The sequence below is a fragment of the Scyliorhinus torazame genome, chromosome 10 (assembly GCF_047496885.1).
Source record: "Scyliorhinus torazame isolate Kashiwa2021f chromosome 10, sScyTor2.1, whole genome shotgun sequence".
Lineage (NCBI taxonomy): Eukaryota > Metazoa > Chordata > Chondrichthyes > Carcharhiniformes > Scyliorhinidae > Scyliorhinus > Scyliorhinus torazame.
Window position 1 is genome coordinate 90,632,397 of NC_092716.1, and position 27,356 is coordinate 90,659,752.

The following is a 27,356-nucleotide window of genomic DNA, read 5'->3' on the forward strand; positions in this document are numbered from 1 at the left end:
TTCCATCAAAATTATTTTATTGTGCTTTTTGTTTTTGTTATGAGAGTTGAAATCTAGGCTTATGCCTTTGCTAAAATATCAACAGTGCTCATGTTTCCAATAAATGTCCATTGTAAAACTTACACAAGAGGGAGTAAGGACTTTTAACAGTTAAGTCATACTTGCAAAGACAAGAGTGTTGTTGGCCACAGCTGTTAGAGAAAGATGCTGTAAACTCACACATTACGGAGTCATCCCATGATGCAATTTACAGCTTCACACGCGAAAGAGTCTAAATTACACATTTTATAATAGTTCTATATCTTTCCACTAATAATTTACAAAATTTACACTTTCATATCGCATACTACCCTGTGCTTCATTTGGAATCACACGCAGAGACCCGGTCACAGCAGAAACAATCTGACTTCATTTTGCACAAAGCCCGGAAACACTGAAACTAGGATTGCACTTTCAAAAAAAATAATAAAATAAAGAATACATTGCAGTCCTGTGTGGAATTGGAACTAGTTCGCCACAACCTGGGGACCTTCAGGAATCAACGAGGCAAAGAAGGTTTTGAAGAACACCCAGGTTTTATTTGCAAGCGTGGTCCTAACCACCTGAGCCTCTGGAGCCAGAGAGGCCTCTGTGATATCATTGCTTCCAGAGTTACTCGTTGCATCAAGATCTTGGTCCGGTGTTCCGCTCTGAAATTTACACACCAGACAGATCAAATTAGTATATCTCACACGGAATCCTCGAGCCATAATTTAATTAAGAGTTATCTTTATTCAGCACACTTTAAAGACTTACCCACCTACCAAGATTTTGCCTTTCAAACATCCCACGGTGTTGAACAGGAAGAGAATCATACAGAATTTGACCATCAGCCACACATTAGCAGAGAGAGTTAGGTTACAGAAATGTTTTTAAAAAGGAGCGGGCTGAGGGGGAGCGGGGGGGAAGGGAGTGGAGAGGTTTAGCATGACAAAGGTTAGAGTCTAGGCAGCTGAAGGCACGGCTGCCAATGGTGATGCAAAAGAAGATTGGAAGAGCACAGCTCTTGGAGGGTTGTCGAAGGTTATATAAATAGGGATGGGCAAGGTATGGAAGAACTTTGCATAGAGTGACTGCATTCAAAACACGGAACATCTTGGCCATTAGGGACTGGATACCGTCTAGATTTATCTTTACAGGTTCAATAACAGCAAAGGGAACCAGAAAACATCCTCGTGACATATATCTCAAAACGAACAGCAGAGGAAAGTGCCACAGGCATGACAAGATGGGATACTAAGTACTGTAAGTTTCAATCTCCTGCTCTGCCATACTTTGCATAAAGGGCAGCACGGTGGCACAGTGGCTAGCACTGCTGCCTCAGGGACCAGGGTTCAATTCCAGCCCTGGGTGACTATGTGAAGTTTGCACGTTCCCCCCCACAATCCAAAGATATGCAGATTGACCATGCTAAATTGACCCTTAGTGTCCAAAGATTAGGTGGGGTTACAAGGATAGGGTGGAGCGGCGGGCCTAGGTTAAGGTGCTCTTTCAGAGGGTCGTTGCAGATTCAATGGGCCTCCTTCTGCACTGCAGGGATTCTCCAATTCTAGTTTGTTAGTTATAGTAGGAACAATGGAACAGGAGTAGGCCACTTGGCCCATTGAGTCTGCTCTGCCATTCAAACAGACCGTGGCTGATCATCTCCCTCTACAGCCATTTTCCCCAAACTAGTTGACAATTTTTAAAGGACAGATTTGACTTTTCAAAGTCCTTCCACTGTCTTCAACCTATTCCTGATGAGTGGATGGCCTGGAGATTTCCTCCAAGCCCTCCACTAACATGACTCTGCAAAGGGCCTTCTCGATCACTGCCTGGAATGCCTGCCACCCCAATTCCTCTTTCCCCTTCAGTGGGTGCACTCTATATTTTCCCAAATCTGAATGGGGAGACTGGAAAGCTGAGCATTTACCCAATTATCAGGAGATCTGCACTCAACTTTACTCACATCATAGTTATAATGTTAATCCCATCAACCGGTCTCTTCAAAACATACGATTCAAAATACACTTACAACAGTTCAAACAAATTGCAACGGTTTCTCTTCATTATGATTATGGGTCTTGTGGAAGTGTTTTAACCCTATTTTGGGTTCAATTAACCAATTAAAATGAATCAAACAAACTGAGAAACAAATGAAAAGCCAGGTCTTCAAAGGGATGCTGCCTTAAGCAAAAGATAATCTCAAATGAAACTTAAAACATCAAATCAAAGCGTGATTAGAGGGTCGATAATGCACCCCAGTCCCTGCGGTGCCCACTGGGCATGGAAGGCCTCGATGGTGCCGATAGACACTACATGCTCCCTTTCCAGTGATGTCCGGCTGTGAATGTAGCCATGGTAGACCCCCGTCGTCACCCACTGCCTGGACTTGTGGATTGCAAATTTGACCTGACCCAGGAGCAGTTTCATGAAGAGGTTCTCCGCTCTCCTCGCCGCCGCCCCCCCCCCCCCCCCCCCCCCCCCCCCCCCCCTGCACCAAGTGCCCATAGATCAGGAGCGTGGGACTGAAGTGTAAACAAAACTGTAACAAATGGCTTAAAACACTAAAAAAGGTCATGCGGTCTAAAACACCCTATTATAACCACGATCCACAGATCTCACCAGGACACAAAAAAGGCAGGTTTCTTGGGCGTCCGTGAACCAATCCACACTATGGTTGTATGGGACTGTTGCGTGCAACACCCTCCAACCCATGTCCCTGATGTTATGTAGAGGGTCCTCCACTGGGAAGCGTCACCACCAGATGGCAGCAAGGCGGGTCCAGGCGGCGGGCGAGGACATGGAAGTGAAGGGTGTGCAGCAGCAGCCCATAGAGGATACCTCTCCACACAATGCAAAAAGGGCACGGAAGGGATTTCTGCAAGGTGGCTCAGGCTGTGGTGCTCCAGCTCAGGCGGGAAGTTCAGGGCTTGGGGTCAACGTGAAATTCTGTCTTAGCAGGGGTGCGCTCAAATGAGCGTTCACCGCAAACCTGCGCCTCAAGACTACGGGTGCCATCGGCTCCAAATACGACTATTATGAGATCATGGGTGGCACTGGCCACAAGCTGGACACCCACTGCCACGCGATGCACTAACTCGTGGGGTGTCATCCAGTTCACTCCTCTGCCACCCAGCATGTCCCTGATCCTGGTCACCCCAGCAGACACAGCCCGTTTCTCCGTCAACCATCCAAAATGATATTGGTAGAGGTGTGGATTCCTGAGAGCAGCTCCCTGAAGGCAGTCACTACTCCAAATGGGGGGGGGGGGGGGGGGAGCTGCGGTGCAAGACGGCTATGTTCCAGACTTTGAGTATGTCAACGCCTGCAAGGAGTTACAAAGGCCACTTCAGGTATAGATGAGCTGCACATCATAGTTTAGACCATGCACCTGGCAGAAAAAGCACACCCCAGGCACACCATCTAGGAGGGGGCTCGGCCTAGAGGTATTTGTTGCAGGGTCTGGAGGTGGAAGGCTGCCACCTGGGTGCGAAGACACACCAGCACCTGACCCCCCTCCCCCAAGTGGAGACTCCGAACCTCAGCAACACCCTAGTCCAGTCTCTTATCCCAGGGTGACTGTCTCAGTCAAACCACTGCATTAACTTTATTTGAACTTGTATGGCCTGCCGTGCTACCACCTTCATATCCTCTATCCAGATAAACCAGGTGTAAATTTCACTGACCTCTTCTTGCACAATATCCTGGCCGTCCTGATTCTCTTGTCGTTCTTGGTTTACACGATTTGGATCGGCTGGCTCAGCTGGTACGTCGGCATTTGGTACTGGCTCAAGTGGTGCTGGATGCCTGAACGGGAACCATCCAGCACGATGCCTGCAAGGGAAACAGGACACACATTCAGTGCCCAAGCAAACAGTAAAGCATACAGCCCAGTGATGGGCACTCTAGGCCAGCAAGTGGGCCGCATGAGTGACCCTCCATCATCTCAGTGGGCCGCAAGATTGAAATCAGGTTTGTTCACTAACCAAGACTCCATGAATAAGATTAAATACATTCAACATGCCCAATATTTCAGAACAAGTTATAAAAATGTTTAATCATTTATATATTAATGGAAATCTTCAAATGAAAAACAAAATATTTACACATTGGAGTTGGGAGATTCAATAATAAGATACATCACTTGGTGTGGTACGAGCTAGACAGATTTGCATACTGCTGTTCAACATTGATTCAGATCAATTTCCCCTTAGTGTCCAAAAGGTTAGGTGGGTTACTTGGGTAGTTTGCTCTTTCCGAGGGCCAGTGCAGACTCGATGGGCTGAATGGCCTCCTTCTGCACTGTAGGGAATCTATGATACTCCCTGTGCAGAGTTTGCAGGTATGGTAGAAAGGTACATGGTAGGAAGTAGGAGACTGCTCGGTTTCATGGAGACATGGCTCACCCCTGCCTCATTGGACTGTACAACACAACCTGACGGCTTCTCAATACACCGGATGGACCGCACACCATCATCAGGAAAAGTGATAGGTGGAGGGGTTTGCCTCCTCATCAACTCCTCCAAAGTGGCAACCCTGGCGAACTATTGCTCCTCAGACCAGGAATACCTGACTAAATGCCGCCCATACTACCTTCCACTTCTGTCATCATCACGGCGGTCTACATCCCCCAGGCGGAAGTGAAGACTATGCTTGACGAATTGCACACCGCTATAAATAACAGTGAAACAGAATACCCGGGGACCTTGTTCATCGTGGTCAAGGACTTCAACCAGGTCAACCTCAAGAATGTATTGCCAAAATTACACCAAAACATCTCCTGTTCCACCAGGGGTGCCAATATCCTTGACCACTGCTACTCAAACATCAAGAGCCCCGACCAATCCATCCCCCGACTGCACTTCGGAAATTCGGACTCTCAGACAGTGCTCATCTCTCGGCATACAAACAGAAACTTAAGCGGGATTATCCGGTTAAGAAGGATGCTGGTCGAAGGCAATACTGGTCCGAGGCAACAGAAGAGCTCCTATGTGACTGTTTGGAGTCAGTGGACTGGTCCATATTCAGGAACTCAGCGGCCAACCGAAACAAGTATGCCACCACTATCACAGACTTTATCAGTAAATGTGTAGAAGATTGCATGCCAAAGAAGGTAGCACATACATTCCCCAACCGGAAACATTCCCCAACCGGAAACCACAGTTTAATCGTGAGATTCACTCCCTACTGAAGTCCAGGTCTGAGGCTTTCTGGACAGGCAACACCCTGAGCTATACAAGAAATCCAGGCATGACCTCCGCAAAGCCATCAGGGATGCCAAGAGACAATACCAGACTAAGTTAGAGTTACAGACTAATGACACGGACTCTCATTGGTTGTGGCAAGGCTTAAATAACTTAACGGGCTTCAGAGCCAAGTAGAATCTCCGATGGCAGTGAACCTCTCCCCGATGAACTCAATGTATTCTTTGCTTGTTTCGAGCAGGAAACCATCAAACCGTGGTAAACTGCCCCAGCAGCCTCGGACACACTCGTACCTATCATCACAGCTTCCGAAGTCAGATCAGCCTTCTTAAAAGTGAATACTCGGAAAGCAATGGGTCCTGACGGAGTCCCTGGTTGTGCACTCAGATCCTGCGCGGATCAACTGGCAGATGAGTTCGGGGAAATCTTCAACCTCTCCCTACTCCGTTCCGAGGTTCCCAACTGCTTCAAGAAGACCACCATCATACCGATGGCAAAGAACAACCAGGCAACGTGCCTCAACGACTACCGTCCGGTGGCCTTGACATCTATCATCTTGAAGTGCTTCAAGAGATGGTCATGACACACATCAACTCCATACTCCCAGAATTCCTTGATCCACTGCAATTCGCATACTGCAGCAACCGGTCCACAGCAGACGCCATCTCCATGGCCCCACACTCATCACTGGAGCACCTCGACAACAAGGACTCCTACGTCAGACTCCTATTCATCGACTACGGTTCCACCTTCAACACCATAATCCCAGCCAAGCTCATATCAAAGCTCCAAAATCTAGGACTTGGGGCGTCATTCTCCGACCCCCCGCCGGGTCGGAGAATGGCCGTAGGCCACCGTGAATCCCGCCCCCGCCGAAGTCTCCGATACTGGTGATTGGGCAGGGGCGGGAATCGGGCCGCGCTGGTTGGCGGGACCCCCGCTGGATTCTCCGGCCCGGATGGGCCGAAGTCCTGCCCAGAAATTGCCTGTCCCACCGGCGTAAATCAAACCTGGTATTTACTGGCGGGACCAGGCGGCGTGGGCGGGCTCCGGGGTCCTGGGGGGGGGGGCGCGGGGCGATCTGACCCCGGGGGGTGCCCCCATGGTGGCCTGGCCCGCGATCGGGGCCCACCGATCCGCGGGCGGGCCTGTGCCGTGGGGGCACTCTTTCCCTTCCGCCTCCGCTACGGCCTCCACCATGGCGGAGGCGGAAGAGACTCTCCCCACTGCGCATGCGCGGGAAACTGACAGCGGCCGCTGACGCTCCCGCGCATGCGCCGGGAAACTGTCAGCGGCCGCTGACGCTCCCATGCATGCGCCGCATTTCCGCGCCAGCTGGCGGGGCAACAAACGCCATTTCCGCCAGCTGGCGGGGCGGAAATCCCTCCGGCGTCGGCCTAGCCCCTCAATGTTGGGGCTAGGCCGCCAAAGATGCGGAGCATTCCGCACCTTTGGGCCGGCGCGATGCCCGTCTGATTGGCGCCGTGTTTGGCGCCAGTCGGCGGACATCGCGCCGTTGGGGGAGAATTTCGCCCTTTGTTCCTCCCTTTGCAATTGGTTCTTCAACTTCCTGACCCGTAGACCACAATCAGTAAGAATAAACAACACCTTCTCCATGATAGTCCTCAATACCAGGGCCCCACTTAGCCCCCTACCATACTCCCTACACACATGACTGTGTGGCAAAATTTGGCTTAAACTCCATCTACACGTTTGCTGATGACACAACTGGAGTGGGTCAGATTTCAAACAACGATGAGTCAGAGTACAGGGGAGAGAGATAGAGAACCTAGTGGCACGGTGCAACGACAAAAGTCTCTCCCTCAATGTCTGCAAAACTAAGGAACTGGTCATTTACTTCAAGAAGCAAAGTATCGTACACACCCTTGGCTGCATCAATGGTGCAGAGGTGGAGATGGTTGACAGCTTCAAATTCCTAGGTGTGCACATCACCAACAATTTGTCCTGGTCCACCCACGTTGACACTACGACCAAACACATCAGCGCCGATACTTCCTCAGGAAATTCGGCATGTCCACATGGAACCTTACCAACTTTTACAGATGCACCATAGAAAGCATCCTATCTGGCTTCATCACAGCCTGGTATGGCAACTGCTCGGCCCAAGGCCGTACGAAACTATAAAGAGTTTTGAACACAGCTCAGTCCATCATGTGAATCCGCCCCCCTGCCACTGACTCGGTCTACTCCTCCCGCTGCCTTGGGAAACCAGGCAGCATAATCAAAGACCCCTCCCACCCAAGTTATTCTCTCTTCCAACCTCTTCCATCGGGCAGGAGATACAAAAGTCTGAGAACACGCACCGACAGCTTCTTCCCCGCTGTTACCAGACTCCTGACCCTCTCATGGATTGAACTAATCTCTTCACACATCTTCTCTACTGAGTAGTACTACACTTCTGTATGCTTCACCCGATGCCTGTGCCTCTGTATTTTACATTGTGTATTTGTGTAAGTCCTATGTTTTTACATGTATGGAAAGATCTGTCTGAATACTTTTCACTGTACCCAAGTGCACATGACAATAAATCAAATCCAAATATTACGCTCTCTAGCAAAGTCAGGTCAAAGTGACATATCTTTGTGATTCTTTTCCACATTTCAGTAGATAAAACTGAGCAAGATTAGGGTCATTCAAACACTAAATAGCATAAACAAGGAAGCCAGCCATTTACTTCAGCTATTAGTAACACAGAAATAGAGAGCTTGAAAGCAGCATTGAAACTAGTAAGCCTTAAATGAGATTAAAGACTAGAAGGAAATTCAGCTGAATGCAGGCAGTAATCAGAGCCCCCTGTATGTAGTGTTTAGCACTGAATTCCATTCAATGATATATTGGGCTTTGAAGCATTAAGTTTACTGAACCCTGACCTTTCTATCCACAGCTCATGAGATACGTCAAAGAGAACATAAAGTAAACTATACAAACATGCCAATTTAAACAAACCACATCAAAGAAAACTCTCAGCATTCCAATTTCCCAAGCCCCTATCGACCGTATCCCAGCTACTCCTGACATTCTAGAGGAATCTGCCCAAAAGAGAGAACTTGCTTTGCTCCCTACCACTCGCCACCAGCTTTCACCATGTTAGAATGTTTCACAGGACACCACTGCTTCAGCTGGAAGGTGACTGGGGGCCACAAGCACACACAGATGGAGATTTGCACAGGCCGCGAGCACACACAGATGGGACACTTGCGCAGGCTACGAGCACAAAGGTGGGACACTTGCTCAGGCCGCAAGCACACACTGATCGGACACGAGTTCGGGCCGCGAACACATACAGATGGAACATTTACGCAGGCCATGAGCACACACAGGCGGGGCACTGACGCGGGCCGCGAGCACACACAATGGGACACTAACTTGGGCTGCGAGCATACACAGACGGGACACTGACACAGGCCATGAGCACACACAGGCAGGACACTAACGCAGGCTCGAGCACACGCAGATGGGACACTGGCGCTGGCCGCGAGCACACACAGATGGGACACTTATGCAGGCCACGAGCACACACAGGCGGGACACTAACGCGGGCTCGAGCACACACAGGCGGGACGCTGGCGCTGGCCGCGAGCACAGAGATGGGACACTTACGCGGGCAGCGGTCACACACAGCTGGGACACGAACTTGGGCTGCGAGCACACACAGATAGGGCATTTATACAATGAACGCTGCTCCCTTCCCATCAGTTTACTACAGATGAGGATTTTGAATTGCGCGGGCGCCAATGGTCACAGGGAAGAGGCAGGAAAGCGGAGCCGAGGCCAAGGTCAGGTCCGACATTATCTTATGGAATGGCGGAGCAGACTCGAAGATTGAATGACCATCTCCTCCTACTCCTGGTGTTAACAGCATTGACAGGTGTTGGTTGCTTGGTTACTGTCCAGGTACAGAACGAGGGGCTCGGCACGATGGGAAAGGTAGCAGCAAATAATTGAAGCAGAACCAAGAATTATTACTAACATAATTACTGATATCCAAACATTGAGTAAATCTTTAATAATCTCTGGAAATAATTGTGTTTAAAGATGGCACAGTTTAAAGCATCACCGTCACTTGGCTCAATGCCTCACACTAATTGTGTAGCACAATGGCATTAAACGCAGGGATGCCAACTCTGGCTGGACATATTCCTGGAGGAGTTATCATACGGTTTTACACCTCCACCAGCCCTGGCCAATCAAACAACCATCCCCTAACCACTGCCATAACTCATAAATTAAAAAGTTCAGAGACAATGCCCCAGTGATTTTTTTTCTCTCTGCAACATTGTCCAGGACAACCCGAAGACATGCTGTTAGGTAATTTGGATATTCTGAATTCTCCCTCAGCGTACCCGAACAGACGCCGGAATGTGGTGACAAGGGGCTTTTCACAGTAACTTCATTGCAGTGTTAATGTAAGCCTGTGACACTAATAAAGATTATTATTATAGAATTATAATCCTTGGAGATTCCAGCTCTGGAGAGTTGGCAACCCGACCACTCGGACAGAGTGTGCGAACCAGGGCAAATTCCTTTCGCAGCACCGCGGAATACTTACAGGTATATTAGTAGAATGGCGCTCACCACCAACACCACGCGGCTCATAGATGAGTAGAAGTATACGATGCTGAGGAAAAAGCAGGCACGGGCAGCCAAGTAAAGCCAATCCAGCCAATCGCGGTTCAACTCGTCATCGTCGTCCATCACCGGGCCTCCCTGGGCATTCATCCGGAGGTTCTGGTTGGCTGGTGGGTTGTTGAGTTGAGGGAGAGGGGCATTCCGATCTGCTGGCAGGTTGACCAGAGGGGGCTGGTTGGGTAGTTCCGGAGGCGTCCCCGGGGCAACCACTGGATGTTGCTGCGAGTTGGTGGCGGCCGCGGCAGCAACTGCCGCTTGACTGGAAAATAAAATAAAAATTCAAAAATAAATCCAAGAATACCTGACTTGCTTTGTTACTGGGTGGATATTATCCACACTGCACAGGGACAACTATTTGGTCAAAGGGTTACAGAGAAAACTGAAGAGTTTTATTACCCCGCAAGGACACTTCAGGCCACTAATTAACTAACAGGCTGATTGTTAATGGTACTTATTTCAAAAGGGAAACAGATCTCCGTTGGCAATGCCTGTTGGAGGCTCGAGGCATGCTAGCCGAGGTAGAATGATCGAATGGTTCCAGAATAGGCCATTCTGCCAGTTGTGTCCATTTTGACTCTGCAAGAGCTCAACCAAGCCCGTAACCCTGGAAATTCTCTTTTTCGACACTTATTCAATTCTCTTTTGAAAGTCATGATTGACTCTGCCTCCCCGCTATTGGGATCAGTTTCTCCTGGTTCATCCTGTGTCCAGCGCACCCCCCCCCCCCACCTCCCACATTTCGATCAGTTCTCCTTTCAACTTCCTCTTCTCCAGGGAAATCAGCCTAAGCTTCTCCAAACTAACCACAGAACTAAAGTCCCCACGTGGGTATTCTCCAGCGGTTAGAATTTGGTGTCAGACAGACAAGTGAAACGGTGTTGATTGCACCCGGTTTTCCGACACCAGCTCATTCAGCATAGCTTCAAGCGCAGGCTTGGGCAGGGGAACAAGAGTCAGCCACTTCAGCCTGTTTGGTTAGTATTACAATTCTATTTATCACACATTGCTCTGATAACGCCGTGTTTTGGGGAAGAGAATTCCACATTGCTTTTACTTGTTGTTGTGTTTTCTGATATCACTTTTAAAAGGCCTAATTTTAAGATTATTGCCTTTTGCTTTGCAGGAGTCGACCACAGCAGGGCAGTGATATGGGCATTGAAACACCTGTTATATTTACCATATATCATGGCATACAAGTCGACCTGGCATATAAGACAACCTCATTTCCAGAGGGCTGAAAGCCACGGGGGTGAATTCTCTGCCTCGCACCGTCGCTGGTAGTGGGATTCTCCGTTCCCACCGCTGGCCAATGGGATTTCACACTGTAGCCACCCACCACCGCCAGGAAACCCACGGGCGGGGGTTCGCTGCCAGCAGAGTGGAGAATTCCACCGGCGGAAAACTCACCCATGTTTCTCAGTGTATAAACTGACCCCTCCTTTTTAGCATGACAGAAGTCAAATGAAATTTTTCACCCTGTTTTACTGTGCAATACCTTATAACTGGGCACGAGGGATCAAGCAGGTGAGTGAGCGGTGTTGGGCAGACATAACCACTTTAGCCATTGGATATCACTGACATTTCAAACTGATGACCAATCACACCCACGTTGGTTGTTCACTTTTATACTCGGTGTAAGTTGGCTCCTGTTTGGGGCGGGATATTGAGGTTTCAACGGTCGACTCGTACAGTAAAAGGAAAGGGGGAATAAATGGTGACAACAATTCGGAATGTTGGTGCCCAGGTGCTAAAGACGCAATGGAGGCAAATCGTAGAGCTCCCTGTCTGGTCTCCGCTGTTCCAAAATCAGTGAAGGCAACATCCATGATTATCCCCAAGGAGATGGCTGATACAACTGCTGCCACTTTTTGGGAGGATGCCAATCAGGTTATGCTGATGGCTGACCACTGGGCAATACTCAATTTCACCCAGAGACTAAAAACAGCCCATAATGTCTTCAGGGGTGGGGCAGGAATGGTGAACATTCAGATATCTTAGGACTGCCCACACATTCCCTGCCTCTTTGGGAAAAGGAGCCTGTGTCTGCACTAATCATTGGCCAACGGCAGGGAGAGGGCCTGTTGATTGTCACCTGCAGATCTGGGGTTGGGGGTGGGGTAGGTGGGGTGGGGTAGGTGGGATGGGGTATTGTGTGACAGAAAGAGAGTTTTATCCCATAGACTGAAGAAATGTGTTGTTGGAAGTGACGCATTGCAATGCAGTGACACTGTTTCCAAAATGTAAACTTTGATCTGGGAATAGATCAAAATTAACTTTTCCAGGTACATTTAAAGGGAGAGGTAAACAAAATGGCAAAATAACCTTCACTTGCTTTCAAATCGGGAGACATTTCAGATACAATAACTCTAGTACTGGGCATATTGGGCGAGAGTTTATGTGGCTACATTCACCCTGGGGCAATCTCTCCATTAATGAATGGCAGTATTTACAAGAATAGAGAGGGGCATCAATCGAAGGTCGTAATATTGGAGCAGAATTGGAAAAAAAAAAAAGAGCAGTGTGAAGCAGGAATTACCCCAAGAAAACCCCTTCAAATTCATTTAAAAAGCTAGATACTTACTATTGCATATAATACTGCCTTGCGTACATCTGCTGGAGCCAGACGATTTGCTGAGAGCTGTACAGATTGTATGCAGCTAGACCAGACATTCCCATTGGTCTCTGAGGCTCTTCTCCTGCAGGCCTTTCAATGGAAAATTGGAAAAACAGTTGAAGTACTTAACCAATGAAGAAAAACATTAAGTCAGTGAAGTTAGAGACTCTCTTCATACTTACCAGGCGCCATACGCCCAAGGAAAGGAGGCAGGTCCTCGGTGACGGAGGCCATCTACAGCTGCTGATGTGGGGACAGTGAGGGTTTCTTGACCAGAGGCTGTTGGTGTAGCTGTGTCCTGCTTACAGGAGCAATAGAGAAACAAAAAGAGAAGTTAGCTTGCATCTCGGATCCAGTAGCGAGTGGAGGAGAAACATGAACAGTGGACAGAGGAACAATCAAAATTACTGTCTGCCATTTTGTTTACCTCTCCCTTTAAATGTACCTGGAAAAGTTAATTTTGATCTATTCCCAGATGAGCAATAACTCACAGCTACAGCTCCATGATAATATTTGCACTTTGCTTATTTTTTTCCTCTATTCAGTAATCCAAGGTTTATGATTTCCAATACCCAGAGCATACATGCTGGAGCCACCTTGTTGTACATCAACCCAAAGCTCCATTCGATCACAAAAAGGAAACAATTCACATCCCTGAACTAAACAATTGGCGTTAGGCTGTGCAATATCCCGCACGGGACCGACGGGGTGGGAATGCTCTCTTTCCCGTGCTCCTTGTGGAGTAAGAGCTCCCCCCTGGGGGGTGGGAGTATCTCAATTACCCAATGCATACCCGGGAGTGCAGGAGGCGAAAGAGGCCGGTATTCTGGCCTTTGCGTCCCTGGTAGCCCGGCGGAGGATTTTGTTACTGTGGAAGATGCGAAGCCCCCTAGTGTGGAAGCTTGGATCAATGACATGGCAGGGTTCATCAAGCTGGAGAGGATAAAGTTTGCCTTGTGAGGGTCCGTGCAGGGGTTCCTCAGGCGGTGGCAACCGTTCCTAGACTATCTCGCGGAGCGTTAGGAGGTCAGCAGCAGCAGCAGCCCAGGGGCGGGGGGGTTCTTTTGGGGAGGCATTTGGGTGGGTGGGGGGAATCCCTATTGGTGCTTTTAAATGTCATATGGGGGGTTATTGTATATGGGGGGAAATCCAATGTATAATTTTTGATTGTTGTGTTCTTGTTTCTTTCTTTTTATTGGCGGGGGGAGGGGGGGGTTTGTTGAAAATCTGTTGAAAAATGTGAATAAGTATATATATATATTTTTTAAATTACCCAATGCATACAAGGTCAGCCAGTAAGGCACCAATCAAGCAGGAACCCAGTCGGGGTCTACCGGGTAGTGTATATATCATTTGTATAAATAAAACTTTGTTCTTATTTTATTCGGTGTGACACACCATGGGCGAAATTCTCCGGAAACGACGCGATGTCCGCCGACTGGCGCCCAAAACGGCGCCAATCAGACGGGCATCGCGCCGCCCCAAAGGTGCGGAGTGCTCCGCATCTTTGGGGACCGAGCCCCAACATTGAGGGGCTAGGCCGACGCTGGAGGAATTTCCGCCCCGCCAGCTGGCGGAAACGGCCTTTGTTGCCCCGCCAGCTGGCGCGGAAATGACATCTCCGGGCGGCGCATGCGCGGGAGCGTCAACGGCCGCTGACAGTTTCCCACGCATGCGCAGTGGAGGGAGTCTCTTCCACCTCCGCCATGGTGGAGACCGTGGCGGAGGCGGAAGGGAAAGAGTGCCCCCATGGCACAAGCTCGCCCGCGGATCGGTGGGCCCCCCATCGCGGGCCAGGCCACCGTGGGGGCACCCCCCGGGGTCAGATCACCCCGCCCCCCCCTCCAGGACCCCGGAGCCCGCCCATGCCGTCTTGTCCCGCCGGTAAGGTAGGTGATTTAATTTACGCCGGCGGGACAGGCAATTTATCGGCAGAACTTCGGTCCATCCGGGCTGGAGAATCGAGCGGGGGGGCCCGCCAACCTGCGCGGCGCGATTCCCGCCCCCGCCGAATATCCGGTGCCGGAGACTTCGGCAACCGGCGGGGGCGGGATTCACGCCAGCCCCCGGCGATTCTCCGACCCGGCGGGGGGTCGGAAAATGTCGCCCCATGTCCTTATTAAAGGCCGGACACCAAGTAAAGCCTTTGGTTCTGTCCCCCCCAGCAAGGCAAAAAATTCATCTTGGCTCCAGCAACCTGATTTACACTTTGGCCGATTTTCTACTCCATTGAAGACAGTAGGCAGGCTGCCTGTTTACTATCTTTACCCAGTGAATGTCTGTGATACTGACTAAATCCATTCACAAAAAATATATAGATTTATTAAATTCCAATGCAAAAGGTTTAAATTAAATAGGATCCAGAACAGCAACAACTACCAATTAGATTCCTCCTGTGTAGGATTTTAGCAGAAGACTAAAACCAATTAGGATATAAATAACTTGCTCGCAACTTAAGACACAGCTGGGCACTTTGCATTACCACAAGTATGCAAATCTTCAGAGCAGGGGACAACATTCTTTGAAAATAGGTTTCAGTGTGTGCTTGGCACTGCACCTGTTCTCATCCAGAAGGTAGCTTTCAACACTATTTCAAAGCAGATAGCAAGAAGCCTCACACCCCTCTGGCTGCATCTCGATAGCTGGGCTGATTCCTTCTCTCCACAGCATAGCAGCATGCTCTCAAATTCATAGCACTTTAACATTTGAGTGTGCCTCAATGCTGTACTGTTCAACTCCAATTAGAATTGAACATTTTCACCCTCATTGCAATTTTTCTTTAAAGTGCAACACAGAACCACTGTCTTTAATATTTTATTTCTATTCTTTTGTGTGAATTTATCTTTAGGCACATGTATTAAGTGTTGATGTTTGCAAATGTTAACATTTATATGTTCACTTTGAAAGTATGAAAACAAAATGACCCAAGCACTTCAAGGAGGAAGAAAGTAATCTCTATCAAACCTTTGGGCGAGTTAAAAGAGGGAACAGAGGGTGTGGTCAAAGAGTTGGGTTTTCAGGTAGCTTTGAAAGGCGGGGCGGCACAGCGGTTAGCACTGCTGCCTCACGGCGTCGAGGGCTCAGATTTGACTCCAGCCCGCTGGTCTACATTTATCCTTCATCCAAAAGCACCAATTCCCATTAGCTACCATTATCTCATTGGTGTTTGTGGCCACTTGCTGTATGCAAATTGACTGTCCCACTGTCCATGTGGAGTTTGCACATTCTCCCCATGATGTGCAGAGTAGGTGGATTGGCCATGCTAAATTGCCCCTTAATTGGAAAAAAAAGAACTGGGTACTCTAAATTAATATTTTTAAAACCTTTGAAAGGCAGGATGAGAAGAAGGGCAGCTCAGAGTCCAGGGTGTAAGACTCCAGGCACTTGAAGACTCTGCCACCACTAGTATAGAAAAAGCTAACCTACATGTAGATAGTCCCTCTCACATCCCAGGACAGCCCAAAGAGCTTTACAGCCAATTGACTGCTTCTGTAGTGAGTCACTACTCGTTTGGAAGGTAAACGTGGCAGTCAATTTGCATACAGAAAATTGCCACAAACACCAATGAGATAATGGTAGTTAATGGGAATTGGTGCTGTTGGATGAAGGATAAATGTAGACCAGGACACTGCAAGAAATGCCCTGTCCTTCAAATAATGTTAGGGGACCCTTAACATCTGCCTGAGAGGGCAGGTGGCGGCTCAGTTGAATGTCTCATCCAAATCATTGAGATAGTACAGTTCTGTAAGAAGATCAAATGCTCAAGTCTCTGGAGCTGGCTTTGAATGTCATCAGATGGAGATCCTGGAGGTGAAGAAAGGAAATTCACACTGAAGGATGACTGCAGAGATAGAGTCCTACCATCAGCAGATTAAATGGTTCAGAGGAGTTACTAAGACAGGTAGGGACACTCGACCAACTCAGTCTCTACCTCAGTTTGTAATTCACAAATTTGGCTGCTCCTTTAGCAGCAGTATCCTCTACCCCAGGCATTGTCAAAGTCAGGGGCGCGACCGCGGGTGGGTCGCGGGGGGGGTATCCGCCGCGGCACTCCCGATCGCGCAATTCCGCGCGCAACTGCTAGCTATTAATAACGCCAGCTGCAAGCGGCCTTCAAAATGGCCACGAACATATTTTTAAAATGCAGCCACATTGCGCATGCGTGCCCACACGCATTTTTTATTATACGGTCGCAGCCTTTTTTTAACATGTTCGGGGGGGGGGGGTTATTTGGTGCAATTTTACAGGAAAAAATGCAGTGACTGAAAATGTTTTCATCCTCTAGAAATTGGAGGTTCACCATATTTCACCTAAACATTACAATGTAAGAGAAAATGGTGGGTTGCGCAGATCAGCTGGCATGGGCCATGAAGATCGGCCAGCGTGGGTCGCGAAGATCGACCGGCATGGGCCACGAAGGTCAGCATGGGCCACGAAGGTTGGCTGGTTGGTAAAAATGGGTCCCCGGAAAAAAAGATTAGCGCAAGCATTAACAAAAAAGCCAATTAATTTCTGGCTCAGAGCAGAGGGACGAGCTCAGCGCTAAATCAAAAGGCAAGTAAACACGATTAGTGAGAGATGGAGGAGGTGGAATTGATAATCACCTTCCTTGAGGCCCAGCTTCCTACACAAGAATGGACAATCTGCAGTTCTGTGCACAGTTTTAAAGCTTCTAGTTTACAGAAATTGTGGCAGTCAGATCGGTTTGTACAACAATGTGAGATGTACAGGGGCCCTCATTTCACTCAACTGAATATCAAATTAAACAAAGGCCACAAACCCCTTGGTCCTGGTCTCAGCGGATGTTGGTCATGTTCCCGTCTGCAGCGTGATACAGGCTTATAAAGCTTCAAAATCTATACAGTCGTGCTCACAGTATGTGCGTGCTCCCCCCCCTCCCCCCCCCCACCCCACCCCCTTTGTTTCCCCTTTTACCGTCACATTTGCTGGCTGTGTTGATTCAGATCCACTTCTCAAGTTACAGACCAGGTGAAGGGTGTGGTATTCGTCATTCTGCGGGAGACAAACGAATGAGGAGAGACAATTAGCACACGATCCTCTCGAGGAATTACTGGAGGTCGTTGGGCAGAAACTGGCTGGCAAGGCCTCCAAAAAGAATGTCAATTTAAAAATTGCATATTTTGATTTATATTTCCCAACTCCATCAAAGGAAATATATATTGTAAGCCAAGACCTTTTAGATCTTTTTATGTAAAGGAACAATTTTGCTAAGGAAGTGTTTTTTAAATAACTAATATATGAATATTACCACTGCAAAGTGTTAGGATATTGTTGTAAAACCTTTTGTCTGCCTTGTGTTCCCCTTTTTAATCCCCGTCCTGCTGCCTGCTTGAATCTGCAGTCTTCTGGTTAGCTGCTACAACATTACTGCGCCATTTGGGATTTCTATTAAACTACAGATTTTAGGCAGAGCTGGAACACCCTGTCCTAATGGACCAGGCCAAGACGGCCCTTTAGGTTCTGTGGCAGAACCCATGATGTTGATTTGATAGACTTGGCAAGCAGCCAATCGGTGTAAGTAGGATTCTTAGCCAACTCCTATCATTGCCTATGACTGGTGAAGCCAGTCAGAAACTTTCAGGAAAGAAGAAGGCAGGTCTTCTGCAGAGTTCAATTTTTTCTTCAATTCTGAGCAGGTTTCAGCCACGTCACAGCTGGTAGGCACTCTCTCTCTGCTGCTCTCTCTCTAGTTTGGAGTCAGCAAAATTGGCGCAGTGATGTTGTAGCAGCTAACCAGAAGATTGCAGATTCAAGCAGGCAGCAGGACGGGGATAAAAAGTGGAACACAAGGCAGACAAAAGGTTTTACAACAATATCCTAACACTTTGCAGTGGTAATATTCATATATTAGTTATTTATAAAACAATTCCTCAGCAAAATTGTTTCTTTACATAAAAAGATCTAAAAAGTCTTGGCTTAGAATATATATTTTTCCAAGCCAGTTCTGTGAAGGCTCTCCAATGAGAAAGCAAACAGTACTCAAGTTTGTGGAAGGCTTCTGGAGTAAGAAAACACGCCGTCACTCACCAGGTCTGTAACCTTTTAATCCTCTCTCTAGGAGGCTGTGAAGAGATTGAACTGGGAGCATTCTTTAAAATACTACTGCCATTGTGCACAGAAGTCAGGGATTAAGTAGGGTGCTCTTTCCATGGACCGGTGCAGACTCGATGAGCCGAGCAGCCTCCTTCTGCATTCTAGGGATTCTATTCTGAACAGAAGGCCTCCAAACTCTCAAATTCAAAGCCCAATAATATCTCAAGGAGGCAGAAGCTCTATCTGGTGGTAGAACGGCAAAAAGCCCCATATCTCAAGGAGGTAGAAGCTCTTTCTGGTGGTAGAACAGCGAAACTGCATCGACCTGGAACTCTTGGGTAAACCGCCACACAGTGGTCAAAGGACAGAATTGCACCAACCTGACCCTTTTGAGTAAATTTGTTTCCCAGAGGCCGCAACTGCAGCAGCAAAGAGTCATCTCAAACCTTCCCCTTTAATCCTTGCATTTTTTAATCCTCTCTTACCCTTACCTTGTGTGTCTCTGGGTGGACAGTGTGATGGGATTTTGAGAATAGGTAAATTGGTAGCCCATTGTTGCGTTATTTCGCTCTCTATATATACACATATATATATATTCATAGTTTCCTTTTATTATTAATAAACAGATTGTTAATGTTTTACTTATAAATCTGGTGACTATAACTCAGTGGAGCAGTCGAGGGTTAAAGATCTCAGGAAAACACAAATTACTTGTTAATTCACTTATGTTGGGATTCTGGGGTCTCTTGGGCTGGAACTGACTGCACACTCACCCAGAGTATTGTAACAAAAGGTAGGCAACAACTTGCTAACACCGTCTGCTTAAAGTCTTCAGATTACCTCAGCTGGTATCAGTGTTGCTGCAACCCATTCTTGTGATATGTGTCCACGAATTAAATCATAAAGGACATAAACGTGGTAATAACCAGTGTTTCTTATATGGTGCAGCACGGCTTGTATATGGTTTCAGCACATAGCTGCTATATACTGGGCAACTTGTGTGATCAGCTTAACTGAGGACCTAATAACCAGCAGTTACTTGTTTAGCATTGCAACTTACAAGCCTTTCACCCCGGTACCTGCAAGCAAATCCAGCCCAGAGATGAAAATCTCCTCTAATCAGATATGAGCTCAGGTCAATCCAAACAACATTCTTGGCAACCACGAGACCGTAGCCTAATTCATTGCTGATTTGCAACTCCATTTGGCGTTTGCAAAACTCATTAGTGCTACAGGGAATTGTAGCTAGAATTAAAGCTCTCTGCTGGAGAACTTTACTCTGCCTAATCTGTGCTATAGGTGACCTGCAGGTGCTGCACAATGACACCAAATCTGTCAATTGGAGAAAGTGTTGCCCTGACATCATCACCCTGATCAACAATATTCAACCTAATCATGCTAGCTTAATGACAGTACTTCGGTGAAACAGCACATTCCTTCATTGGCACCATTCTCTATGTGACTTCACACTCTTGGGTTCATGCTCACACAAGGGTTGAGAGAAGGAACCAGCTTGCATTTTTATAGGTGCCTGTCATGATATTTCAACGTGCTTTACAGCCAATGAAGTACAATCAATGTTTTAATGCAGGAAATGCAGCAGTCAACTTTTTTTATGCACTCATGGATTTACTCACTCGTGGGACGTGGACATCACTGGCTAGGTCATCCCTAATTGCTCTTGAGAAGGTGGTGGTGAGCTGCCTTCTTGAACTGCTGCAGTCCATGTGGTGTAGGTAACCCACAGTTCCTGTTAGGGAGTTCCAGGATTTTGACCCAGCGACAGTGCAGCACTCCCTTAGCACTGCACTGGAGTGTGACCCTAATTTACAGGAACATGCTCAAGTTCCTAGCATGTGACTTGAACCTGCAATCTCCTGACTGATAGGTACAAGTGCTACCAACTGAGCCAATGCAGATGTGAACACAAGAAGTAGGAGGTCATAAGGCCTCTAGCCGGCATCGCCATTTAACATGATCATAGTTGATTTGACCTTGGCCTTGAATTCACTTTCCTACCTGTTCTCCATCATCCTCAACCCCCCCCCCCCCCCCCGAGGGTTCATGCTTCAGTCTTTCTTGGCCTTAAATATATTCAATTATCAAGTCCCCGCAGCTCCATGGGGTAGAGAATTCCAAAGATTCACACACAGCCCTGAGGCAAGAAATTCCTCTTCATCTCGCTCTTAAATGGGACCCCTTTTTCTGAAACCGTGCCCCCCCGCCCCCCCAGCTCAAGATGTCCCCTCTGAGGGGGGAAAAGCATCTGGCAAGCTCCCTCGGAATCATACTGTTCAACAAGATCACCTTCATGGGGAAAGAGGAAATTCATTCTCTTCTATCTCCATTGATTGCACACATTTAATCAATACAGAAGGAATAATTCTAGAAAGTATAAGCAAGAAAACACTGAACTCTGCTGTTCAACTGACAAATGCCGATATGAAATCTTTGAGTTATGCAGCACGTTTGCATGGGAGAAATGTCTCCAGTTGTTTTCTCGCCTCTCGCAGGAGCACACAGTACTGACCTTGCGTAGCACGTCCCTCAGTAAAAGGTGGTCAGGCAGCAGCTTTCCTGAATAAATTAGCCGTTGCTCGGATTCAGCCTGAGAAAGCAAACACATGCAAGTGATGGTCAGTCACAGGTGCAGTTGGCACTGGATGTGTGGGGTTGCTTTCAATCCTCCTCAAATTTCAATGGCGCTTCTGCTATTCAACCTGCCATAAGCAAAATGGTCTTGGATTCGCTCCTGGTCTTAGATGGATGAGGCACTTGTACAGCAAGTGCCACTGCGCTTCAAAATTATTTGTTTTCTTAAACAAAGCACTTTTGAGGCACTCCTGGGAGATGTGCGTAGGTGCTGTATGAATGTAACTTTCACATTTTAGGACAAATCAGCCAGAAACCTTCACGTTGACAGTGATTCTGAGGGACCCAAATCAACGTGTGCTGACACCGTTGCTGCCTTACGCTATTTTTTCTTTTTAATAAACATTTTATTGAGGTATTTTTGGTATTACAACACCAACAAAATAAACAATGTACATGAATCTATAAACATAGTTCAAAAGCCGTCTCTCTCCCTTACAGGTCCCACCTTTATTAACCCCCTACTCCAAGCTAAACTACCTCCCCACCCCGCCTTCTGCTGATGATTAATTTTCCCCAAATAAGTCAATGAACGGTTGCCACCTCCGGGCGAACCCCAACATTGACCCCCTCAAGGCGAACTTGATTTTCTCCAAACAGAGAAAGCTAGCCATCATGTCCGATAGCCAAGTCTCCGACTTCGGGGGCTTTGAGTCCCTCCAAACTAATAGTATCCATCTCCGGGCTACCAGGGAAGCAAAGGCCAGAACGTCTGCCTCCTTCTCCTCCTGGATTCTCAGATCTTCCGACACCCCGAAAATCGCCACTTCTGGACTCGGTGCCACCCTTGTTTTTAACACCGTGGACATGACATCTGCAAACCCCGTGGACATGACATCTGCAAACCCCTAAGCTTTGGACATGTCCAGAACATGTGGACATGGTTCGCTGATCCTCCTGCACACTTTGCACACCTGTCTTCCACCCCAAAGAATCTGCTCATCTGGGCCACTGTCATGTGAGCCCGATGAACGACCTTGAATTGTATCAGGCTGAACCTGGCACATGTTGTGGACGCGTTGACTCTACTCAACACGTCCGCCCATAGACCATCCTCTATCTCTCCTCCCAGCCCCTCCTACCACTTGCGCTTCAGCTCCTCGGTCTGCGTCTCCTCTGACCCCATAAGTTCCCTGTAAATGTTAGAGACGCTCCCTTCTCCCACCCACCCTCTGGAAACTACCCTTTCCTGAATCCCCCTTAGCGGTAGGAGCGCGAAGATTGACACCAGTCTACGTAGGAGGTCCCGCACCTGCAGGTACCCGAATTAGTTTCCCCTCGCCAACCCAAGCTTCTCCTCCAGTGCCCTCATACTCGGAAAGCTCCCCTCTATAAACATATCCCCATCCTCTCAATCCCTGCTCTCCACCATATCCGGAACCCCCTCATCCATACTTCCCGGGGCAAACCACTGATTATTAGATTGGGGACCAGACCGACCGATGCTCCATCTGCTCCCACGTCTCCTCCATTGCCACCAGACTCTCAGGGCTGCCACCGCCTTACACTATTTTTACACTGTGCCTCAAACAGACAGCCGGTCTTGTATCTATAGTTGCAGCTCAGCAGTCTCAGGGAAATGTAAAAGTGCTTCACACAAGTTATTTTTTGAATTGCAGTGACTGGCATTAGGCAAACAGAGCAGCCGGCATCTGGGCATGTGTCTCCTTTCTGTTTGTCAGTTTTTGATGAGCAATCAATTTTTGGCTATTTGGTTTTGTGTAATGAGGGAGGAATCACAATAATGCACTCTTATGGAATTCTGCTGAGTCTCTTCTCTCTCTTCTTCCTTCCCCCCCAAGTGATATGAACAAACAAGGCAACAGTGGCACAAAGCCTGCTAATGTCACAAAAGTAGGGTTGGTACTGTGCCACCTGGCGCTGTGTAGCAATAACATTACATTCACTTCCTGCTGTCTAGAACCTCTATCTGAAAGTATGTGTGTTTAAAGAACATCTGCTTTGGACTGTTCTTGCAGACAGCTAAGTGCACTGAAAGCACTTGATAGACCATGTTCTATCTGAAAGGGAGAATTAAAAAACAAAGTGGCAGCATGTTACAACAAAGCATATGAACTGGCCCAAAACATTACCAAGCAGAAACTGAGCATTCAGAACTGTTGTACTGTCTTTATCCTGGAGTCAGCTAGTCCAATTCCACTTCCTAGCACACTTACTCCCCACATTAATAGCTCAGTTTAACGGGATCCATTTTTAATAGAATAAGATCTACAGACTGTGTTTTACCAAGGGCTTCTAGTGAACAATACTACATTCCAAGCACCAGACCACTCATCCTCAATGTGCTGTTTATACCTCAACTATTTATTCATAGCCACCAGTTTTCAGTCAGCACACAGTGGTGACTATTCAATATCTGTTTGCCTGGGAGAAAAGAGTTTTAAAAACCTATCCTGCTGAGTGTCAAGATGTGCCCATTGGTTCAAATTAAAGATTTGTTTTGCATGCAAGGGCACAGATAATGTGGAACATTGGATTCTTACACTGGGGATAATGACTCAGTGTTGCCACTGGAAAGTGTAATGGTGAGCATCATGTCCACTTGCCAATAATAAAACACACAATTACAGATTTTGTCCTCCCACAGCCTGGGTTGTTTCTGGACAAAGCATCTACATAATATCAGGCTGAGGTACCATTGGTTACATGTCTGCCGTTGACAGTGCAGCAATTTGAGGTGACATGTAATGGGAGTCAGAAGGAAAGAACCTAAGCCAACCTTCTTCAATGGTGTGAATTTGCCTAGGTTCTTTCTGGAGAAAGCAGTAAATGAGCCCAATATTAGATATTACCTAGTCATGTGAGGCGACAGTGAGTACACCCAGTCATAGAACAGCTGATATTATCAGCAAAATTAGTGCCACATTAGCCGCAGCAGTGAACGAGCCTAGCATGTTACAACGTAGATGTTACCAGCAATACGAGAACACATTTTAACCCATGTAAAAAGAGAGAAGCGTCGGTTATAGAAATGAAGAGACGGTGAACACCTGCTTGATTCTCTGGCAACAATGACCTTTTGCAGGTGATTACTTATGAACTTGGAGATAACAGAGAAGTGAGGGAGTGAGCACTTGCCATTTCTAGAGGTTTTTCTTTACTTGGTCATGAGATGTCACTAGCTGGGCCAGCCTTTTGCCCAACCCTGAGGGCATTTCAGGGTCAACCACATTGTTGTGGATCTGGAGTCACATGTAGGCCAGACCAAGTAAGGATGGCAGATTTCCCTCCCTAAAAAGTACATTAGGGAACCACGTGGGTTTTTACGACAATTGACAATGGTTTCATGCATCATTGGACTTTTAATTCCATATTTTTATGGAATTCAAATTCCACCATCAGCCATGGTGGGATTTGAACCCAGGTCCCCAGTGCATTACTTTGGGTCTCTGGATTACTCGTCCAGCGACAATACCACTACCCCACTGCCTCCTGGAAATTATTTATATTATAGATTTATTTTAAAGAATTGTGGAAATAAAATATTTTAAAAATTATGCCTCCAAAATTATAAATAGATTTCTACTTTTTAAATATATCATTGGTTCCTCCTACAGCTCATTTTATTTTAAAGAAAGGGATTTTTAAACAGTGGCACATACAGCCATGCATAAAATGTGAAGCTGCTTCACACCTCTGGGCTTGAAAACAAACTAAACCAATCCAAAGCCATCTAAACTTTCATTTTACTACAATACATTTCACTACTTTTCACCCCAGGATATGAAACCAGTGTGAAAATCCTTCAGTTATTATCAATCGGCCAGATTTCGTTCACTAACTGACAAAGGTCTTCAGGTAAAAGCATCCTTTCTTTTAAAAAAAGGATATAATTGTCAATTTTAGTTCAGTGTTGCACATTGTAATAAGAGTGGGACAATGTAACAGTTGTCAGATCGACAATGTTCTTGAAACGGCCTCCACCTGATCCCCACCGTAAACACTTACTGCGATCCCTTATCAACTGGAAAATAGAAAACTGTTTCGGCTCAAGCCTGTGCATGCTACCTTGTGATCTGTGCTTAGAAACTATACTACTGTTACAGCTTTCGGAAACTTACATGAGCACTTTGTTTTCCTCCTCCCTCCCCCTACCCCACCCCCATCTCTGTCCAGTGTGTCAATTCCCAGATGCCTCCGCTACTCACCCAATTATCTCATGCATACGTGTCAGTAGGCTATTGAACTGTGTGGTGTATCACACCCACTCTATCATCACTTGAAGACTAGACATGTCCACTTCCAGAAGTGGGAACTGCACTGACCGGAATGCAGCCTTGGGCCCCGACAGGTTCACTGAAACCAATCACTCATCCACCAGTTGTCACTTTGCTGGGACACACCAGAGATTGGGATTCAAGCCTAGGATCTTCCTGTGTGCTTCATCTGCTCATCGACTCGAGCAGACCTACCATAGGAACTCCAATTTACAAATAAAAAGGTAATGGTTGTGTATAAAGTAACAATCGTTTCTTGTTTAAAAGGGGCAGATGCCAAATTAGGGATAATGGACTCCTTTTGCCTTCCCAAGATTGGATATCAGGAGGCGTAGAAAATACGTACACACGGTGACAGTGTGGGTGCCACCTGAAATATCGTGACCCTAAGATGCACAAGAACTGTTAAATAACACCCCCTTACATCACTCTTACCAGATAGTGATGCGTACACCACCCCTATGAGTCACAGCACTTGGGGGCAGGTCAAACTTCTGGGATACAAACTCATCCTAAAGTAATGCAGGCTCTTAACTTTGACACACAGTTCTCACTTCAGTCAGGATTCAGGGCATCTAGTGTAAGGTTAACTCCATTGATGGGAATTATACATGCATCTGATCATTTTTTTTAAAAAAGTCAAGTTGGACACTTTCTGGAATGGAGATCATTTTAGCCTCTCTAGCCAGCTGGAAGAAAAGCGAATAGCAGGGATTCTGCCTGCCTCCAAACTGTTCAATGTACATCTGCTGTGAACTCGAAAAGTTAATACTGCTCCACCCCCACCCTTTGCCTTCTACAACATAACCCACCCTGGATCATTCGGAGTGGGAAATATGACAAGTCAACCCTCTCTCCCCACCTTCCCCTCCCAGGCTGTGCTCCAGATCCGGCAGCTTCCAAATGTATTGTTGTAATGTGGAGTACAGGATTTCCTCGAAGCTCAGCCAACCCCGTCCCCTGCTGGCCCTCCCACTCAAAGGTTTCTTCCTGGCTGTCGTGTCCTGTTTTGGACGTCTGGGGCCTCAAAAAGTTTGGCAAGAGCGGCTGCGCAGTGTCGCAGCCTTCATTCACTGCCAGCTCTTCCAGGAAGGGCCGGGAGTTGGGACTAAACTTTATGGGAGGCCCCTCAGAGGGGGCACGATTTGCACATCAGCAGCGAATTAGGTTCCTGGTAGGGAAGCCCACTGCCAGCCGCCACACAAGTTGCCCTCAAGTTTACTCACCGGGTGACTCGGGTACTTGTCGCTCAGATAACTTTTCAGTCTCCTCACTGTCCAGCCCAGCCCTGCTCCGACCTTCTGGTCCTCCTGCCTTTGGTTCGGTGCTTTAATGAGCAGGGTCACCATTTCCTCTTGCGTCTCCATATTCTCTCTTTCTTCCCCCCTCGCCAAGTCTCCTTCCTCTTTCTGCGCCCGGGTTGATGGAAACAACCTTGGTTTTTTCCCCCAACGTCGCAGGAGCTGGTGCAGCCTCCGGGAAATCCTGGAATGAGCGGGAGTCTCCTTGGCGGGGCGGCTGAGGCTGAAACCAACTCCTGTTTCCAATGCCCTGCTGTGGGCGGGATGCGCCCAGTCAGATTCAGGCGCTCCGGCTGCCACTGACTTGTTCTCTGCGCCTTCACTCTGAAGCCGCTTCCCTCTCACCAAACCAGAGTGTGGCTGCCCGCGATTGGCCGGCTGGAGGAGAGACGTGGAGCTCGGAAAAAAACAACGTGGGGGGGGAATTCCCCGCCTCCGACAAGCGGGGCGGGATCTCCGCCTCTCTGACAGGCGGGGCGGGATCTCCGCTTCTCTGACGGGCGGGGCGGGATTCAGTCACCAGCAGCTGATGCAATGTCCGCTCAGTGTACAAGTAGACTGCTCTACACGCACACGATAGAGGCCGTTCAGCCAATTCGTGTCCAATTAGTCCCACTCCCCA

General features: G+C 47.7%; 1 protein-coding gene across 4 annotated transcripts; it reads right to left on the reverse strand.

The window, feature by feature from the left end:
* herpud1 (homocysteine-inducible, endoplasmic reticulum stress-inducible, ubiquitin-like domain member 1) lies at nucleotides 1-27,149 on the reverse strand. 4 transcript variants are annotated; one of them, XM_072518414.1, is made up of 8 exons: nucleotides 26,660-27,148; nucleotides 21,074-21,151; nucleotides 17,425-17,502; nucleotides 12,672-12,790; nucleotides 12,457-12,579; nucleotides 9,796-10,134; nucleotides 3,708-3,855; nucleotides 1-689 (listed from the first exon to the last, which is right to left on the reverse strand). In XM_072518414.1, exons 1-8 carry the CDS (start codon nucleotides 26,798-26,800, stop codon nucleotides 507-509), a joined length of 1,209 nt encoding a protein of 402 aa, XP_072374515.1. In that variant the 5' UTR covers nucleotides 26,801-27,148; the 3' UTR covers nucleotides 1-506. The 4 variants fall into 4 exon arrangements, with proteins under 4 accessions (XP_072374515.1, XP_072374516.1, XP_072374517.1 ...); XM_072518415.1 differs by having other exon boundaries at nucleotides 12,672-12,787; nucleotides 26,660-27,147; XM_072518416.1 differs by lacking the exon at nucleotides 21,074-21,151 and having other exon boundaries at nucleotides 26,660-27,149.
* Nucleotides 27,150-27,356: the final 207 nt, after the last annotated feature.